The sequence below is a fragment of the Schistocerca americana genome, chromosome 2, assembly GCF_021461395.2.
Source record: "Schistocerca americana isolate TAMUIC-IGC-003095 chromosome 2, iqSchAmer2.1, whole genome shotgun sequence".
Classification (NCBI taxonomy): Eukaryota; Metazoa; Arthropoda; class Insecta; order Orthoptera; family Acrididae; genus Schistocerca; species Schistocerca americana.
In genome coordinates, this window is record NC_060120.1 from 416,313,425 (window position 1) to 416,335,188 (window position 21,764).

At 42.6% G+C, this 21,764-nt stretch overlaps 1 protein-coding gene across 1 annotated transcript in view; it reads left to right on the plus strand.

Moving 5' to 3' along the window:
* The window catches only part of LOC124593676, a 422,343-nt gene that overhangs the window by 115,348 nt on the left and 285,231 nt on the right, over positions 1-21,764 (plus strand). The window contains exon 10 of the mRNA XM_047131970.1: positions 10,313-10,518. Coding sequence (XP_046987926.1) covers positions 10,313-10,518 — 206 coding nt within the window. The remainder of the gene's footprint in view (positions 1-10,312; positions 10,519-21,764) is intronic.

The following is a 21,764-nucleotide window of genomic DNA, read 5'->3' on the forward strand; positions in this document are numbered from 1 at the left end:
GATGGCCGTAAGTATAATAACATAGAATATTTCAACTAGGCAGCTCTAGCCACTCACATATCTACCAATAGCTCATATGCAAAATTTCCGTTGCTAAAATAGTTCACCAGCCTATGTTGCTCCCAAACATTTAACTCAAAAAATTTTAGAAATAACAGCCACTATCACCACAACAGCCACACAACAGACAGTTTTAACAGCATTTAACCACCCGCCATTTTGGATGTTTTTAAGCGCACAATAAGTTTAAGTAATAGGAAATGGCTAATCAGTACAAAACAGCACTAGCCCATATGTAGAATGCCTGTTAATTTTAGTCACAATGTTTTACATCTGCCCACTAAGAGAAGGCTCAGGATCTTACCCTGAGACTGCCACATTTTTAGCAAAACCCAAGCAAGATTTCACACAATCTGAGCCATTCAGCATATGACAATGTTAGTTTTATCAAAAAATAGCGACATATTCTTCAGGAATGATCCTTGATGATGTTACCATAAATCTAGGAGTAGTAGTTCCCACTCTGCACTGCTGGACTTTCAGGATGCCAGCTGCAGTAGCTTTTTCTGTTCTCACTGAACAGCATTGTGCCAGGCCCTGCTGCATTCAACTCTGGTTCACACGTGCCCTCCGGGGGTCCACATGCGGCGCCACTAAGGCATGTCATGTTGTGTACTGACTCATCCACTACTCCCTTTTCTCTCTCCTCTCCTTATCATGCACCATATTCCTCCTTAAAACCATCTCCTTGCGACCTCGCCTGCCCTCTAGTCATGAAGCTAATGCTGCTACTATTGATGATGTGAATCAGTAGCCAAAGAACTCAGCAGTATGCATCACACTGCAGTGGACAGATGTTAATGGTCACTTCTGTGGCATTCTCAATCAGTTCCGAGGCTGCAAGTGCATGAAATCACAGCATCAGCAGGGAGTGTCCACTGGAGTGGACTGTGTGAATTTGCAATCTCAGGACTGATGTAAAATGCCATAGCGCGATTAACAGCTGTCCATTACAGTGGACATGTGCTCCACAGGGTTAATGGCTGCCAGTCCTGAAGTGATCATTTGCTAATTGCACCAGTTAATGGCAGTATTGTTGGTTGCTGTCCCTGCTGGACACCTAAATATGGCAATACATCTATTATTAATTTTTTCAAATGACAGCCTGGTTTCAGATCTCAAGAAAATAATTTTCAGTATATAGAGGAGATGGCTAAGTCACAGATAGGCGCAACAAAGAGACTGTCTCAAATAAAGCTTTTGGCCATTAAATTCCATCATGGATTTTCCATTGTTTGAAAATAATTTTCAGGATTTCTTGTTTACCTCCTCTTCCTGTGGAGGGTTTCTGGTAAAGATGATAACTGTGTTCATCTGCATCTATAGATCTGCTTTAACTTCATCAGTATAAGCTGAGAGGTCCTTTATGTGTTATAAGAGGAGGAGGGAAATGATTTACACTAAACTCATAATTTGCAAGCTAATAAAATTTATTGCCAGAGGCTGTGGTGGTGTGTGTGTGTGTGTGTGTGTGTGTGTGTGTGTGTGTGTGTGTGTGTGTGTGTTTTCTACACAGGCCTTATTGGCCGAAATTTCACTTTCTGACAGTTTTTTTTGTTGTGCCTATATGTGACTCAGCATCTCTGCAACTTTTTTTTTTTTTTTTTTTTAATATTGTTACATTGCATCCTTGATTTTCCATTGTTTGAAAGATGTCTATTGTTTAAGAATGAAGTAAATAAGTCACCAATTGTACCTCTCAGAATAAAAGTCAAGTCTGCACTTAGTCAGTTGACTCTTGGGATTATTTGGAAATCTCACATTTCTATCATCGGAGAATTTGTAGTGGAATTGATGTTCGTTGTTCTTTCTTAAAATGACAAGTGTTATGTGTGCTGCTGTATATTTGTGGTATTATCTACCAATGTTATGTTTCATTGTTTAAGATTTTTTACTGAGAGAAAATTAAGTTTATTTTCAAAAATTAAGTTTATTTTTACATACAGTTTATGTGGTGTTTGAGTAGCTAGGCAATTGAATAATTCAGTTGTTATGTATGGACATGTTTTTGATAAAATACCAAGTCACTTGGATGTTGCAGATGCTGTTTGTGTTGTAGTTATGAAAAGTTTATGTTATTGTAGTTGCACTGGTGTGTTTGAAAAATATTCATTTGAAATTAAAAAGGATAAACTCTTAGATGTAAAGGCTGAGTATACTCATAATTTGTAACTGAATGTTGTGTTGATTATCAAGATATAAATACCCCTCTCTGTCTTTTTCGTTACTGGTTGCATGAGAAATCACACAAATCTAAAGGCCTTCTGCTCACCTAAATACCTAGGGATTACAGTTAAAAACAGCTTAAATTGGAATAATCACATAAATAATTTTGTGGGGAAGGTGAACTGAATCATACGTTTTATTGCCAGATCGCTTAGAAGCCTTCAGGAGGTCCTCTGAAGAGACCACCTATACTACACTTGTGTGCCACCTCTAAGTTCAAAGAAGGGCAGCTCTTTTTGTATTTTGAAATAAGGGAGAGAATGCCCTGGATATGATATACGAGTTGGTGTGGCAGTCATTTTTTTATATATAAAAAAAACAAAGATGATGTGACTTACCAAACGAAAGCGCTGGCACGTCGATAGACACACAAACATACACACAAAATTCTAGCTTTCGCAACCAACGGTTGCTTCGTCAGGAAAAAGGGAAGGATGCCAATGGGCACCACTGTGGGTAGCCGGACTTGGGCATCACGGGGATGTCAACCTCTTCCCGTCTGTCCCCAGATCGGTCTGCCGCTGTGGTTGCCCCGGTTGCTGCCCGCAGTGGGGCTGAGCCCTCGCCTATGGTTGATTGGGAGGTCGTTCCAAGGCGTGGCAGGCAGTGAAAGACGTCCCCGGAGGCTGATCAGAAAGCCTTCCCGGTGCGTCTGACAAACAGGTTTCAGGCACTGTCTCTGGCTGAGACAGATGCAGCTGCCTGCCCTGTTTCAGAGGATGATTCTCAGCCTTCAAGGTCCGGGCAATCACAGAGGGTGGGCTTATTGGTAGTTGGGAGCTCCAATGTTAGGTGCGTAATGGGGGCCCTTAGGGATATGGCGGCTAAGGAGGGGAAGAAATCCAGTGTGCACTCTGTGTGCATTCCGGGTGGAGTCATTCCTGATGTGGAAAGGGTCCTTCCGGATGCCATGAAGAGCACACGGTGCAGCCAGCTGCAGGTGGTGGCACATGTCGGCACTAATGACTTGTGTCGCTTTGGATCTGAGGAAATTCTCTCTGGATTCCAGTGGCTATCTGATTTGGTGAAGGCTGCCGGTCTTGCTTATGAGATGAAGGCAGAGCTCACCATCTGCAGCATCGTTGACAGAACCGACTGCGGACCTTTGGTGCAGAGCCGGGTGGAGGGTCTGAATCAGAGGCTCAGACAGTTTTGCGACCGTGTTGGCTGCAGATTCCTTGACTTGCACCATAGGGTGGTGGGGTTTCGGGCTCCGCTGAATAGGTCAGGAGTTCACTACACTCAGCTGGCGGCTACACGGGTAGCGGAGGCTGTGTGGCGTGGACTGGGCGGTTTTTTAGGTTAGAAGGCCTCGGGAAAGTATGGGGTGGGCTGCAATCTCAAAGGGTGCATGGCAAATACAGGACGTGCTTGGATCAAGGAACAGTCGGAATTGTAGTTGTAAATTGTTGTAGTTGTGCTGGGAAAGTCCCTGAGCTTCAAGCGCTAATATAAAGCACAGAAGCTGAAATCGTTATAGGTACAGAAAGCTGGCTAAAGCCTGAAATAAGTTCTGCAGAAATTTTTATGAAATTTCAGATGGTGTTCAGGAAAGATAGATTAGGCAGAATTGGTGGTGGAGTGTTTGTGTCTGTCAGTAGTGGTTTATCTTGTAGTGAAGTCGAAGTAGATACTCCGTGCGAATTGGTATGGGTGGAGGTTATACTTAACAGCCGAACTAAGTTAATAATTGGCTCCTTCTACCGACCCCCAGACTCCGATGATATAGTTGCTGAACAGTTCAGAGAAAATTTGAGTCTCGTAACAAATAAATACACCACTCATACAGTTATAGTTGGTGGGGACTTCAACCTTCCCTCGATATGTTGGCAAAAATACTTGTTCAAAACCGGTGGTAGGCAGCAAACATCTTCAGAGATTGTCCTAAATGCTTTCTCCAAAAATTATTTCGAGCAGTTAGTCCACGAACCCACGCGAATCGTAAATGGTTGCGAAAACACACTTGACCTGTTAGCCACAAACAATCCAGAGCTGATAGAGAGCATCATGACTGATACAGGGATTAGTGATCACAAGGTCGTTGTAGCTAGGCTCAATACCGTTTCTTCCAAATCCACCGGAAACAAACGCAAAATAATTTTATTTAAAAAAGCGGATAAAGTGTCACTAGAAGTCTTCCTAAGAGGCAATCTCCATTCCTTCCAAACTGACTATGCAAATGTAGACGAGATGTGGCTCAAATTCAAAGATATAGTAGCAACAGCAATTGAGAGATTCATACCTCATAAATTGGTAAGAGATGGAACTGATCCCCCGTGGTACACAAAACAGGTCTGAACGCTGTTGCAGAGGCAACAGAGAAAGCATGCGAAGTTCAGAAGAACGCGAAATCCCGAAGATTGGCTAAAATTGACAGACGCGCGAAATTTGGCACGGACTTCAATGCGAGATGCCTTTAATAGGTTCCACAACGAAACATTGTCTCGAAATTTGGTAGAAAATCCGAAGAAATTCTGGTCGTATGTAAAGTACACAAGCGGCAAGACGAAGTCAATACCTTCACTGCGCAGTGTCGATGGTACTGTTACCGACGACTGTGCCGCTAAAGCGGAGTTATTGAACGCAGTTTTCCGAAATTCCTTCACCAGGGAAGACGAATGGAATATTCCAGAATTTGAAACACGAACAGCTGCCTCCATGAGTTTCTTAGAAGTAGATACCTTAGGGGTTGCGAAGCAACTCAAATCGCTTGATACGGGCAAGTCTTCAGGTCCAGATTGTATACCGATTAGGTTCCTTTCAGATTACGCTGATACAATAGCTTCGTACGTAGCAATCATATACAACCGCTCGCTCACCGGTAGATCTGTACCTACAGATTGGAAAATTGCGCAGGTCCCACCAGTGTTTAAGAAGGGTAGTAGGTGTAATACATCGAACTACAGACCTATATCATTGACGTCGGTTTGCAGTAGGGTTTTGGAGCATATACTGTATTCAAACATTATGAATCACCTCGAAGGGAACAATCTATTGATACGTAATCAGCATGGTTTCAGAAAACATCGTTCTTGTGCAACACAGCTAGCTCTTTATTCGCACGAAGTAATGGCCGCTATTGGCAGGGGATCTCAAGTTGATTCCGTATTTCTAGATTTCCAGAAAGCTTTTGACACCGTTCCTCACAAGCGACTTCTAATCAAGCTGCAGGCCTATTGGGTATTGTCTCAGTTGTGCGACTGGATTCGTGATTTCCTGTCAGGAAGGTCGCAGTTCGTAGTAATAGATGGCAAATCATGGAGTAAAACTGAAGTGATATCAGGTGTTCCCCAGGGAAGTGTCCTGGGACCTCTGCTGTTCCTGATCTATATAAATGACCTGGGTGACAATCTCAGCAGTTCTCTTAGGTTGTTCGCAGTTGATGCTGTAATTTACCGTCTAGTAAGGTCATCCGAAGATCAGTATCAGTTGCAAAGCGATTTAGAAAAGATTGCTGTATGGTGTGGCAGGTGGCAGTTGACGCTAAATAACGAAAAGTGTGAGGTGATCCACATGAGTTCCAAAAGAAATCCGTTGGAATTCGATTACTCGATAAATAGTGCAATTCTCAAGGCTGTCAATGCAACTAAGTACCTGGGTGTAAAAATTACGAACAACCTCAGTTGGAAAGACCACATAGATAATATTGTGGGGAAGGTGAGCTAAAGGTTGCATTTCATTGGCAGGACACTTAGAAGATGCAACAAGTCCACTGAAGAGACAGCTTACACTACACTCCTTCGTCCTCTGTTAGAATATTGCTACGCAGTGTGGGATCCTTACCAGGTGGGATTGACGGAGGACATCGAAAGGGTGCAAAAAAGGGCAGCTCGTTTTGTATTGTCACGTAATAGGGGAGAGAGTGTGGCAGATATGATACGCGAATTGGGATAGAAGTCATTAATGCAAAGACGTTTTTTGTCTCAGCGAGATCTATTTACGAAATTTCAGTCACCAACTTTCTCTTCCGAATGCGAAAATATTTTGTTGAGCCCAACCTACATAGGTAGGAATGATCATCAAAATAAAATAAGAGAAATCAGAGCTCGAACAGAAAGGTTTAGGTGTTCATTTTTCCCACGCGTTTTTCGGGAATGGAATGGTAAAGAGATAGTATGATTGTGGTTCGATGAACCCTCTGCCAAGCACTTAAATGTAAATTGCAGAGTAGTCATGTAGATGTAGATGTAGATGTAGATGTAGATGTAGGGAAAGACGAAAGGATGTGGGTTTTAAGGGAGAGGGTAAGGAGTCATTCCAATCCCGGGAGCGGAAAGACTTACCTTAGGGGGAAAAAAGGACGGGTATACACTCGCACACACACACATATCCATCCACACATATACAGACACAAGCAGACATATTCAAAGGCAAAGAGTTTGGGCAGAGGTGTCAGTTGAGGTGGAAGTGCAGAGGCAAAGATGTTGTTGAATGACAGGTGAGGTATGAGTGGCGGCAACTTGAAATTAGTGGAGACTGAGGCCTGGTGGATAACGGGAAGAGAGGATGTATTGAAGAGCAAGTTCCCATCTCCGGAGTTCAGTTAGGTTGGTGTTAGTGGAAAGTATCCATATAACCCGGACGGTGTAACACTGTGCCAAGATGTGCTGGCCGTGCACCAAGGCATGTTTAGCCACAGAGTGATCCTCATTACCAACAAACACTGTCTGCCTGTGTCCATTCATGCGAATGGACAGTTTGTTGCTGGTCATTCCCACATAGAATGCGTCACAGTGTAGGCAGGTCAGTTGGTAAATCATATGGGTGCTTTCACACGTGGCTCTGCCTTTGATCGTGTAAACCTTCCGGGTTACAGGACTGGAGTAGGTGGTGGTGGGAGGGTGCATGGGACAAGTTTAACACCGGGGGCGGTTACAAGGGTAGGAGCCAGAGGGTAGGGAAGGTGGTTTGAGGATTTCATAGGGATGAACTAAGAGGTTACGAAGGTTAGGTGGACGGCGGAAAGACACTCTTGGTGGAGTGGGGAGGGTTTCGTGAAGGATGGATCTCATTTCAGGGCAAGATTTGAGGAAGTCATATCCCTGCTGGAGAGCCACATGCAGAGTCTGATCCAGTCCCGGAAAGTATCCTGTCACAAGTGGGGCACTTTAGTGGTTCTTCTGTGGGAGGTTCTGGGTTTGAGAGGATGAGGAAGTGGCTCTGGTTATTTGCTTCTGTACCAGGTCGGGAGGGTAGTTGCGGGACGCGAAAGCTGTCAGGTTGTTGGTGTAATGGTTCAGGGATTCCGGACTGGAGCAGATTCGTTTGCCACGAAGACCTAGGCTGTAGGGAAGGGACCGTTTGATGTGGTGTGGGTGGCAGCTGTCATAATGGAGGTACTGTTGCTTGTTGGTGGGTTGGATGTGGACGGACGTGTGAAGCTGGCCATTGGACAGGTGGAGGTCAACGTCAAGGAAAGTGGCATGGGATTTGGAGTAGGACCAGGTGAATCTGATGGAACCAACCACCTACTCAAGTCCTGTAACCCGGAAGGTGTACACGATCAAAGGCAGAGCCACGTGTGAAAGCACCCACTTGATTTACCAACTGACCTGCCTACACTGTGACGCATTCTATGTGGGAATGACCAGCAACAAACTGTCCATTCGCATGAATGGACACAGGCAGACAGTGTTTGTTGGTAATGAGGATCACCCTGTGGCTAAACATGCCTTGGTGCACGGCCAGCACATCTTGGCGCAGTGTTACACCGTCCGGGTTATCTGGATACTTCCCACTAACACCAACCTATCCGAACTCCGGAGATGAGAACTTGCTCTCCAATATATCCTCTCTTCCCGTGATCCACCAGGCCTCAATCTCCGCTAATTTCAAGTTGCCGCCACTCATACCTCACCTGTCATTCAACAACATCTTTGCCTCTGCACTTCTGCCTCGACTGACATCTCTGCCCAAACTCTTTGTCCTTAAATATGTCTGCTTGTGTCTGTATATGTGTGGATGGATATATGTGTGTGTGCGAGTGTATACCCGTCCTTTTTTCCCCCTAAGGTAAGTCTTTCCGCTTCCGGGATTGGAATGACTCCTTACCCTCTCCCTTAAAACCCACATCCTTTCGTCTTTCCCCTCCTTCCCTCTTTCCTGATGAGGCAACAGTTTGTTGCGAAAGCTTGAATTTTGTGTGTATGTTTGTGTTCGTTTGTGGTCCAGTATAATAGAGGGAAACATTCCACGCGGGAAAAATGTATTTAAAAACAAAGATGATGTGACTTACCATATGAAAGCGCTGGCAGGTCGATAGAAACACAAACAGACACATACATACACACAAAATTCAAGCTTTCGCAACAAACTGTTGCCTCATCAGGAAAGAGGAAAGGAGAGGGAAAGACGAAAGGAAGTGGGTTTTAAGGGAGAGGGTCTTTAAATATGTCTGATTATGTCTGGATATGTGTGTGTGTGTGTGTGTGTGTGTGTGTGTGTGTGTGTGTGCGAGTGTATACCTGTGCTTTTTTCCCCCTAAGGTAAGTCTTTCTGCTCCCGGGATTGGAATGACTCCTTACCCTCTCCCTTAAAACCCACTTCCTTTCGTCTTTCCCTCTCCTTCCCTCTTTCCTGATGAGGCAACAGTTTGTTGCGAAAGCTTGAATTTTGTGTGTATGTATGTGTCAGTTTGAGTTTCTATCGACCTGCCAGCGCTTTCATATGGTAAGTCACATCATCTTTATTTTTAAATATATATGTATAAAGTCCGCATCACTTTCCATTTTTAACCAGACATAACATCTGAGAAAGGAAAGAAATAATAATAATAATAATAATAATAATAATGAAACAACAGTAAGTAGACGAAATTACAGGTAACATTATGTAAAAGGTACTTGGGGAAATCATAAAATATTAATTCTCTAGGTAATGTCTTATTCGAAAATTATTTTAAGTCCTTTACTTCTTTAGACTTGCTTTTGGCTTTCATGTTCATTGAAATTATGGAAGAGATGTTCTTATAGGCTAATAGCTATGCCACTTAATTCATTCTGGAAAGTTACCAAACAATAAGTATGCTTTTGAGTGGTACAATGGTCATCTAAGCACACGAGATAACCACACACTTCATATTTTTTTTATTTTGGTGCATTAACTCACATTTGCCTCTCAGTTTAATATGAAAAAGTTAATTCAACTTAATGCATATTCAAACTGTCTGACTTAATGAAGAATCTAACTTCAAAGTGGTGTCTCCAGGTACCTTCAATTAGAAATGTTTTCCTTCTCATTTGAGGCAATGTCCCCTATCCGCCCCCTCTCCTCTATGCCTCAAACTATTTTTAGCTGGCAAATTTTCTAATCTTGCCCCACTCTTGTTAATGTGTATACTATACTTGAAATTTTGTCAGCATCTACTAGCACAATTTTACCTTTGTTAGAAACAATATCAGCCTTTCTTTGTGTCTATTCCTGTGATACAATCAGTTGATGAGACTCCCATTTATTTGATGTGAAGTTAAAGCTCCATCTGTGCAAGAGAGATGTCATTAATACCGTAACTTTTTAGTTTGCGTAGTGGAATTTTGTGTACCACATAATCAAAGGCTTTGACTGCGTCACAGAATATACAAACAGATAATTTTTCTTGTTAGGTGCTGTATGAATTTATCTGAGAGGAGACTTTGTGAAAGCAAAATCGAGAGACAGTTAACAGGCTCTGCCTAGGACAATGATTCTGTTTTCTGTCATAGGCATCTTCCTCAAACACTTCCAGAAATATCAAAAGGAGTGACATGTGCCTGTAATTGGAGGTTGTTTTTCTTATATTTGTCTCGTACTACAGCTTGTTTAAGTTTGTCAGGAAATATGCCTGTTTGTTGGTGGTGAAATGTATCATCATTTCTGCTACAGCTATTCTCTAAGAATGTTATTTGAATAGAAGTAACCTGGTTCATACTATTTTGTTTAGTGCCCTGCCAGTCATGTGAAAAAACATTTTCAGCTCCTTAATCAGTATATAGAAATTGGTCATTAAGTTACACAGATTTGCTCCTAACATCTTTATTCTGATTTTCAGTGTCGACATCTGAAGAGTGTATTAAAGTTTGCTGTGGCAGGACATTCTGCAGAACTGCTTGGCTATATAAATCTACTGTTAGAGACAACTGGACTTGATCTCACCACGCCAGAGCGTATCCATCTCGCTAACTTGGCTGTAATGGCACATTCAGAGCAAGTCTTACGTGCTACTGCAGGAAAACCATCGCTTTTGAGAAAATATTTGTGAGTCATGCAAAAAGTTTCTTTCATTTTACTTTTTGAAAAGAAATATAGCCACTAAGAAATGCCCCATCTGCATGATAACAACTTTTGTAGATCATGTGTGCTTTTAATTTCCAGCACAGAAACTTATTAGGATCTATCACATATTGGACATTTTCATTAGTATTGTGTTACAATATGTATATAGCTGAAATAAATACAAGGCAAAGTAAATTCATATATAGGGCAAAGGTTAGTTTGTTGCAGTGAGAAATAATTGACCATACTCGTGCAAATATGTAAATAATGTTTGTTGTAAACATTACTTTTTGGGGTGGAACGCTGAGTCAGGAAGTATTCCGTCTCTGAAATGGCAGAGAATGTGCTGTGACCAACACAGTATTTAGAATCACACCTGAATCTTTTCACACAATGCACCTAATAGTCCGTACTATTCATGTGGATATTACCATTAATTCTGTAACTTTGAAGAGGACAGTCAACATGTAAGACTTATTTTTGATATCACATCTTCAAAGTAAGTGGTTATTGGTATAGGTACATGCACTAAAAGAGAAATAAATCTCATACTCTCATACTATCCCCCCCCCCCCCCCCCTTTCTCCAACTTGTTCCTCACACAGATGCTAACAATGGTGCATTTGTGCACACAATGCTGTACCACAGCAATATAGCTTTCTCTGATGTACTGCCACCTAATTGCTGCAGACCATCTTTTCAGCTGTGCCACAGCACAGTATGTGTTTTCATGAAGCATATGTGCAGCTTAACACTCCTCAAGTTCAAGTGATTTTAAGAAACTGTCAGTTAAAAAAATTAATAATTTCATATCTTATAGTTTCATGTTGGCACTTGGGAGTATTATATAGTTATTGTGATGTTTTGAATTTAAGGAACTTATTTGTGGAATTCACATTGAAAAATGTAGTCGCAGCTACCTTACATTGTTGTGCGAGAAATGTGGCAAACACATCAAAATTAATTTTGAAGCTGAAAGCAAAATCATACGTATTTCTAGTCTAGACTAAATACAGTACAGCAGCAATGTGCTCGAGGCTCCAGAGAGCGTCCATCATGTATCATGGAAAGTTATAAATATATATTATAGATATTTCATCTTGTTGCTCGCAGTGTAAAAGCTTTAGCTACAAAACAACATGTAGTAACTGGTCCCTGATAGTAATATATTAACATCAGTTTGAAGAAATGGTAACTACATATGTGTTTTATAATGTTAAATACATGCGTTATCTAATATGAAAAGAGAAATTGGTTTCTTTTTCTCTTAGTGATATTAAAAATTTGGAATATATGTTCCTTTTATTGAGACCATTTATATGGGATCAGTTCAGCTCATGACTAAGCAATGGAATAGAAATTTAAGGATTGTAAGAGCTCTTGGAGATTGTTGATTCATAATAATTCATGATTGTTTTGAATGCAGTTTATGAGATTCTACGTTAAAAATATTGCAAACCGACCTTTAAAAAATATGAAGCCATTTCTAATCTAGGTAAACCTGTGGTGTGAACAAACATTTTTGGCACAGGTTTCTTTCTAAATTTTTATGGTGCACCCACCAACTTCTTCCTCTAAAAAATCTTCAGTATTAATTGATAATGTTTTAAGTTTGCCAGTACCATTTCTAGTCTGAGGCCGAAACATCTTCTGTATAAATAAATTCATTCTCTTGGTTTAGCCATATTTTATTATAGTTAATTCTTTTAATTCTAGTGCCCATACAGTTTATATAAACCATTTTCCATAATTGTGGTCTTACATGTCTCTACTGTCAGCAAAGGTATTGAAATGTTTGGTCATCATGCATATGTCCCTCTTTGCCTTCAGAATCTTAATAGCTGTATTTATCTTCACTCTTCGTCATGTTTTCAGGCATAACTGTTACCAGCAGTCACTCATTGTCACAGTCCTTTAAAGTTGATCTGAAATTAGGATGTTGCACCTTCTGTTGTGACATGATCATTTTAGCCAGTGAATCAGAGTAAAATGTCAAATAGCATATTCAGGAAGATGATTGTTTTTCAATGAAGAGTCTCATTTAAGAGTCTGCTCTGACTGATATAAAATAGAATTTGTGCTATTTACACAAGTACAAGAGATCTGAGCATGGCTTGTCAGTAATGCTCCTAAACTTCCATCATTTTTGGGGGAAGGATTTTCGACCTGCAATCACGTATGAGACTTCTCAGGACTGCTACTGTTTCTCAACAGCAGCATCTACTGAATAATTAAAGTTCCAGCACAATAAATGAAGTATAGTGTTTTGCAGGATGTTGGTATATAGAGGATAACATTTTTCAAACAACTTATGGGAATTCAGCCAGGTAGTATTAACAGTGACTGGCGATATTTCGGCGGGAGCACACCCCACCATTTTCAAGGCAAACTGCAACGGACAGGTGATGTACAGGCAAATTTAAAACCTTGGTTCTTGGATTATTGCAGGAAAGATAACACACACACTGAACACTAGTGCCACCAAAGGTGACAAAAGTCAGAAATATCAATAGTGAGACTATGAACTAGCAGGTAAGGTAACATTGACTCTGTCCCTCTGTTTTTTGACAAGGAAGAGAGCAGGAGTCCAAACAAGTTTAAACAAAGACCTCCATTCTTGTTTACAAGGTTGCTCCCTAATTTAATCTCAACTGCCTCCTTAATAACACTGTCACAATAGCTGGACATGCATGCCAATATCTCGGTGTTGTTGTATAACATAGGGTGACCAGTATCCAAGCAATGTTCGGCAATGGCCGATCTACTGGGCTGCTGTACTCGTGTCTGCCGTTTATGCTCAGTACATCGGTCCTCCACAGTCCTGATAAGTTTGACCAATATATGTTATGCCACAGCTACAAAGAATGTGATACACATCTGCCTTATGCAAACCAAGATCATCCTTAACGGAACCCAAAAGCACTCTTATTTTAGATGGAGGTTGGAAAACACATTTCACATCATACTTCCATAAAATATGGCCGATCTTGTTGGAAGTGCTTCCTACGTAAGGTAAAAAGGCAGTAGACATAGGTGTTGACTCAGATTATCATCAGTCACCCGATCCACAGTTGGTCGATAGTGCAACGTATGTTCAATCTGTCTGTCACTATAACCATTTTGACGAAATGTAGCTTCAAATGGGACAGCTCAGCTGGCAAAGTCTCAGTGTCGGAAATGACATGTACCCTGAGTACCAAAGGCACGAAGTACCCCTTCACGCTGGTCTGGATGGTGACAACTATATTAGCCTGTAAATACAAGTCAGTGTGAGTATGTTTCCTGAAAACTGCATGTCCAAATGATGCATCATCCTTCCTCTTAACAAAAACGCCAAGAAAGGGAAGGCAACCATACTCTTCCACCTCCATTGTAAAACAAATGTTCAGGTGGATCGAGTTCAGATGTTCTAGAAAGGCATTCAAATTCTCCCTACCATGAGGCCAGACAACAAAGGTATCATCAACATATCTGATGAAACAGGTGGGTTTCAAAGGCGCTGATTCCAATGCACGTTCCTCAAAGCCTTCCATAAACAAATTTGTGATCACAGGAGACAATGGACTACCCATCGCAACTCCATCTGTCTGTTCGTAATACTGGCCATTGAATAAAAAGTAGGTGGATGTCAACACATGCTAATTATATACAAAAGATGCAACGTTTATTATGTGACTCATCGTATTGCAGAATTGATGCTGACCCCACAAAAAGTGTTGAGAGGAAGACCAACAGCCTCCTGTATGAGTGTGTTATCTTTCCTGCAATAGTCCGAGAACCAGGGTTTTAAATTTTCCTGTACATCGCCTGTCCATTGCAGTTTGCCTTAAAAATGGCGGAATATGCTCCTGCTGAAATATCAGCAGTCGCTGTTAATACTACCTGGCTGAATTCCCGTAAGTTGTTTTAAAATTGTATATGCTAGGAGAAACTCAGGTTTCAAAGAGGATAACATGTCACAAGGAAGCAGACCCTGACCAGCAGAAACTAATTTCTTTTTCTAATGTGTGACCTTCAACTATGATGAGAAACATAATTCACATCCTTTGTGATGAAAATGCTGTTTACCAGTGTAATAGAAAGGTCTGCTCTTTGTCAGGTAACATGAAATTATGACAGACTACAATGGATAATTTCCTACAGAATGCACAAGTCTTCAAGTGCCAGTGCTGCCACAGCACATTCAGCTGTAGTGTGGGGCCACTTAGTGAAACTGCACTGCTGCTGCCCTGGTGCCACTGCAGCAGCGCTCCTGTAAATTTTTCCTGCCATCAACTGTATCGGTGTGAGGAACAACTTGGTGGAGGAGGATGGGGGAGGGGGGGGGGGGGGGGGCTTATGGGTCGTATTTCATTTTTAGTGCATTTACCTATGCTGATAAACACTTACTTTGTAGATTTGACAACAAAAATTAGTTCAACATGTTGACTGTCTTCTTCAAACTAAGAGAATTAACAGAAATACCTACATGATCTACGTGAATAATACATAGACTGTTTGAAAATATTCAGTGAAGAACGTACTATTTAAGCATACCTGATTCTGCTGTTGGTGCACAAGCTTTCAGGGAGACCTTCAACAACACCTAAATATGTAATGTTGTGTGTGACCTTTTTTTTTCTTCTTTTGATGCATTTAGTCTCCAGCTTCGAATAACAAAATGAATGGTCAATAAAGCTTACAATATGTGAAGAACATTAATGGATATGATCAGTAAGTACATTACAACATAAGTTGCACATACAATAGTGTTGGGTAACCCAAGAACCAAGAACTGAGAAGTTCTTGATTCTAATGTATTGTGTAAAACTAATGTTGAATAGTTGAATATGACAGCTATGAGCATTCTCTCCCATTTCAACTAAGCTAAAAATGCTTTATATTGAACAAGGTGATTCCAGCATGTACAGCATTTGTTTCTGGTCAGTTTGTTGACAACTATGTTCTCGATTACCAAAACATACATCCAAGAGGTGAGAATGTTCATTAGTCCAGCCTAGCCACATGGGGCACCATTGGGTTTGCCACAAGTTCTGGAAATCAGGGAATTTCAAATGAATCAGGGAAATATCAGGAAAATTTGAAGAAAATTCTGGAAAAGTCTCGTTTTTGTCTGAGTAGATGAAACTGTTTACTGAGATGTCATGCATCATCGCTGGCTGGGTGCAGCTGAGTCCATGAGCCACTTCCCTATTCCCTCTTTCTAACTGCTTCTTCTCTTTCTACCATTCCCATTAGCTTGCAATCAGTACTGCCACCACTTATTGCTGCTAGCCTAGCAGCTGCCAATGAAAGGCAGGTAGGTGTGAGGAGTGGTTTGTTTGGATCTCATTCTCAGAGACTGTTGATGCAGTGGCTGGAGACAGCAGTCATGTATGCATGAGTTGTGTCTTAATATGAGTTGTGTCTTAATGATAGTGTGAATGTGTGTGTGCTCATGTTTTCTGATGAAGGCTATGGCCAAAAATTTAGTTGTGAGAGTGTGATTGTCTTTTCTATGTGCCTGCTGCAGCTCAGTGGTCATCTTTATGGTGAGTTGCTACCTATCCTCATTAGTATTGATTTTCAGAGTATTCACACAAGTTATCTGTTGTGTGGATTGATCATGTGGCCTCATTTCATTAACATGATGTGTGTGATATGTAAATAAGTGGCCACACTAGTGGACTTCCATGATGGGCCAAAACTGCAGGCCATTTCTGGAAGTATCTACAACAGATTAGGCCTGCCAATCTGAAACTCATCATCTCCCATACTGCGCAGGCCCTGCCTGTTGGATCTAGTTTCACTGATCTGCCTGCAGGCCAGGTCTGTTTGTGTGTGGCGTAATGCAGCAAATTTTCATTGTTTATACATGGAATCAGGACTGCGGTGCTCCTCAGCAGGCCAGAGGCCATATCAAATGGCTTTCAGGATTTGCAACTGTTTCACCACAAGAACATTGCACAATGCGGCATTTTATAGACATTTTATGTATTCTAGTACATTTTTGCTCTTTGAAAGTAGTGTATATATTGGAAAGTATGAATGACAAGAGGAAGAAAATTGTGGCAGTCACTGGAAGTTTGTATGCTATGTACTCAAGTATTTTGTGGAAGAAAAACCACACAATACCTGTAAAATAATAGATGTAGCACAGACAGCAATAACTGACAATAACAAACGTAGTAGAACCAAGATTTTATTGGCAGTCATCTATAGTGTTGGTTTACACATCTCGTCCCTGCCTTATACACTTCTTTCAAGAGGCCTACTTTTTTCTGAGGAGGTTATTTCTGAAATCAGTGAAGATAATTTAAATCTGTCTTGTGGCTCCAATGAAGTACATATTTTTGTCACCAAATGTGTTTCATTTTATTGAAATAAAATAACATCAGTGGTCTTCATGAAATTATATACCATTTGGCTTGATTTCTCCATCTAAAAATAGTTTATTGCAAAACATGTTGATATTAGTATTTAAGATTTTTGCTCAAATGTTTAGAAATACTGACGCCCTTACTTTTTTTTTTTTTTTGGTCAGCTTATGTCTTTACTTACCCTTGAGATCTGAAAATTTGTCCCCACAGGGGGCAAACAGCTCTTTTGTGGGTGCGTGTGTGACACGCATAGGTCCCTGAGCTATTACAGCCTTTATTCTTTTCTGGGCTGCTTTTTCTTCCTGTTCCTTCTCCTTCCCTGTCCTCCTTCCTTTCCCTTTGTCCCTTCCCTTCTCTTGGTGTTCATCTTTATGTCGGCCTGGCTATCCTCATAACTGTGCTTCATCTTACAGTTTTGTTTGGTTGCTTTTCCTCCTCCTTTTTGATTTTTGTTGTTTGATGCCCCTCAGGGGTTTGACATCCATCTCCAAATTTTAAATCTGTAGAGCATGAGCCAGATGGTGGAAGAGCTCCCTCCCTAGCGTCTTTGGCGTGAGTTCCTCTCCACCTCCTTCTCCTCTTCCTCTCTCTTTTCCCCCTTCTCTCCCTCCCCGCCAAAGCCCTTTTGCTATGTCACCAGTTTGGTAGCCAGTCTGTGTGGTGGGGGTGTTATGTACCCATCTGGCTGAGCCCCCTGATACCACAGGGATCACACTGCTGATACCTGTGCTGTGAACGCCTTGTGCAAGCCTACAAGTGGTTGCCCATCTTTTTGGGATATCGGAACTCCCAGCGACAACCGTCTTACCGGATGGCCATTGCTGTGGCTGGGTGGTGCCCACAAGGTGAACCCCTGTTCGGAGTGGGTGGTACCTGGGCAGATGTTTGGCACCTGAAATGTGTGGAATTCTCTGGTCACTCTATTGCGGCCACATCTCTTCTTTAATCTAGGCCTATCTCAGTTCCTGTTTCTGCCTTTCCAGACTTACCCTCCTTGGATACACCTTGGGAGGAGTGGCAGACGTGCCAGCTTGGGACAAAACCATATCCATGGTTCTTGGTCTGTACCAGGACTGACAGGGAAACGTTTGCTGGCACCAAACCCCTTTTCTTTGCAAAACATACTGAGGACAAGTTTGGTGAAGTTGAATTATTAAGCAAGATGAGATCTGGTTCTCTCCTTATAAAGACAACTTCTGCCAGTCAGCCAGCCTCCTTCTGCGCCTGCAACCATTTAGGAGACAACCCCATGGCTGTCACTCCTCACAAGTCACTCAGTGTGACACAGGATGTAATTTTCCATAAGGACTTTCTCCTTAAATTTGATGATGAACTTATGGATAATCTGAAACAACGTGGTGTTCATTTCATACGGCATGTCCAGAAAGGCTGGTGTGGACACTGGCACTTTCATCGTGGCATTTGAGGGGATAACCTGCCCGAGAAGGTCAAGGTAATAGTGTACAGATGCAATTAAAACCGTACATTCCACCTCCCATACGTTTCTTCCATTGCCTCAAGTTTGGCTACATGTCCTAGCGATGCGATGCCAACCCCTCTGTGGTGACTGTGGCCGTCCTCTTCATGTGGAGATCCCTTGCACCCCACCACCTAACTGTGTAAACTGCTGTGCTCTCCATTCTCCCCATTCACCGGAGTGTCCAGTGTACATGAAGGAAAAAAGAATTCAAGAAACAAAGACCCTTGACCGTCTCAGCTACTTTGAGGCCTGAAAGAAATTTGATAGACTTCACCCTGTAAATCTCTCCTCTACCTTTGCCTCAGTTATGCCTTCACCTCCTCACCCGTCCCCCTTATCCCCATCCTGCCCCCCGTCCTTTTCCTCACCCTCGATGGGTTCTTCCCTTCCCCTCCAGGAACTGCTGCTGCTTCTCCTCCTCCTTCTACTCCTCAATGGAGAACGTCCTCTTCTCTGGCTCATGCTAGGTAAGGGGCTGCGTCTCAGAATACCCCTCCCCCTCCACCTCATTCCGAATCAGACCCAGTTTTTATGGCTGTCACCCCATCCTTGTCGGAGACGACCACCAACCAAGTGATCTGACCTCCCCTTGGCTTCTTTATATCTCATCTGTACTCTCATCACATGATAATCCAATGGAATTGCTATGGATATTATCGCCACCTCCCTAATATATAACACCTTATTTCCTCTTACTCTTCGTTCTGTCTTGCTCTTCAAGAAACTCACTTTCATGATGACCCCTTTTTAAACGTTTCATGTTATTTGGCGTTCCTTCGGAACTGTGCTGGCCCCAGAATAGCGTCTGGAGGGTTCTGCACTTTGGTTTGCACCGATGTCATTAGTGACTGGATCCCCCTTCATACCAACCTGGAAGCAATAGTGGTTAGTGTGCAGACAACTCCGGCAATCACCATTTGCAATGTCTACCTTCCTCCAGGTAGGCCACTTCCTTATGTTGAACTGTCTACCCTAATGCAGCAACTCCCACCCTCATATCTCCTCCATGGGGACTTCAGTGCACACCACCCCCTGTGGGGGGTGTCGGGTAGGGGGTCTTCTACTTGCCCAACTTACTGCAGTCTTTGATTTGTCTTTCCTCAGTGACAGTTCCCCTACCCACATCAGTGCCAATCATGCTACCTTTATTGCTATCAATCTCACAATCTCCTCCCCTGCTCTTGTGGCTTGCATACATTGGTCACCCCGTGATGATCTTTTTGACAGTGACCAGTTTCAGGTGATTCTGCCATTCTCCTGTTGGGCATTCCACAGGGCCAGTTGGCCTTTATATATGTCTGCTGTGCACTTCGACACCTCTCTCTCTCGTATTGCATTGATGTGCTTGTGCAGGGCATCTCTGCCACTATTCTTCATGCTTGTGGCACTGCTGTCCCCCTATCCACAAGTCTCTTTCATCATTGACCAGTATTGTGGTGGACCATGGATGTAGCAGTCACTGTCCAGGACTGCCGATGGGCACTGCAGCAATTTAAATGACACAGGCCAACCTCCTCGCTTTTAAGTGTCTCCATGCTAAGGCTCATTACTTTATTAAGCGGAGTAAAAATGAATGCTGGGAGTGCTGTTTTTCCTCCATGGGAATGTATGGCTCTTCATCGCAGCCTTCTGGGCTGCCAGTGACAGTCAACTGTCCAGGGGCTTATCCTCCAAGGTGCCCCGTCTACTGATCCATTGGTCCTTACAGAACACCTCTGGACACACTTTGCTACAACATTGCTGTCCTCTTCCTATGCTGCCACCTTTCTCCGACAGAAACACAGAACTGAACAAACCCCCCTTCTGTTTCAACCCTCACTAAGCTGAACCCCATAATGAACCTTTCACTGAATGGGAATTCTTTCAGGCTCTTACCCCTTCACATAACATGGCACCAGGCCCAGATTCCTTCTACAACCAGATGATCCAACATTTTGACATTACACAGAGACAATATCTACTCAGGGTCTTCAACCTCATTTGGCACACAGGTGCCTTCACCTCACAATGGTGAGACAGTATAGTAAGTTATCCCTGTCCTTAAGCCTGGGAAGAACCCAATGTCTCTAGACAGCTGCCACACAATTACTGTGACATATGTACTTTGTAAACTGCTTGAGAGGATGGTTAGCTTCTGATTATGTTGTGTACTCAAATCTCAGGGCCATTTGTCCCCATATCAGTATGGCTTCTGGGAAGGATGATCTCCAACTGATCATTTACTCAGATATTTGAAACTGTAGTCCGACAGGATTTTACTAACTGTTGGCACCTTGTCATGGTCTTCTTTGACCTACATAAGGTATATGACACAGCTTGGTGCCATCACATTTTAGTTACCTTCCATGACTGGAGCTTTCACAGTTTCCTTCCAATTTTTATTCACGAGTTTTTATCCAACCAGCTCTTCTGGATTCCAGTTGGCACTTCACTCAGGACCGCTCAGATTCAGGAGAATGGTATTCCGCAGGGTTCTGTTTTAAGTGTCAACTCTTCCTCATAGCTGTCAGTGGGCTTGTAACCTCTTTTTGTCCTTCAGTTTACCCTGGCATTGTATGTCGACGATTTTTGCATCTGGTGCAGCTGCCACTCAGTAGCATTTGCTGAGTGCCAACTCCAAGGTGCCATCAGATGGACCTCTGTGTGGGCTGTCTCCTATGGATTCCAATCTTGTCCCTCCAAAACACAGGTTATGCATTTTTGTCGTCAATTCATATTACACCCTGACCTAAATAAGACGACCAGCTCCTAGATGTTGCAGCACAATCCTGTTTCTTGGGCCTTTTTTTAAATGGAAAGCTGATGTGGTTGCCCCCTATTTGCTGCCTGAAGGCTATAGGCATGCGGAAGCTTCATGCTCTCCACCTCCGGGCCCACACATCTTGGGGTGGTGACCATGCTACACTTCTCCATCTTACAGTGCTCTGGCCTTGTCCAGACTAGATTATGGAAGTCAGGTTAATGGGCCAGTGGCTCCGTACACTGTGAAAATACTTGATCCTGTTCACTTTGTGGGGTGCATCCGGCTATTGGTGCCTTTCGCACTAGTCCCATTGACAGTCTCCTCACAGAAGCGGGGATTCCCCCTCTACAAATATGATGAGGCCAACTCCTGGTTTCTTATGCATTTACCATTCACAGATTCCCTGACCATCTTGAGTACTCTGACCTCTTTGCAACCAAGGGACATCTCCATCCTGATCTCTGCCCATGGATGGGATTGCCAGTTGGAATGCATCTCACTTCCCTCTGTCAGGATCTCCATCTCTATTCACTGAAATGTGCCCCATGATTTCCTCTCTCACACTCCCCTGGGTGGTGCCTAGACCACAGATTAGTATTGGAGGGCAGCGTGGAGGGTAAAAATCATAGAGGTACGTTGCAGTAGT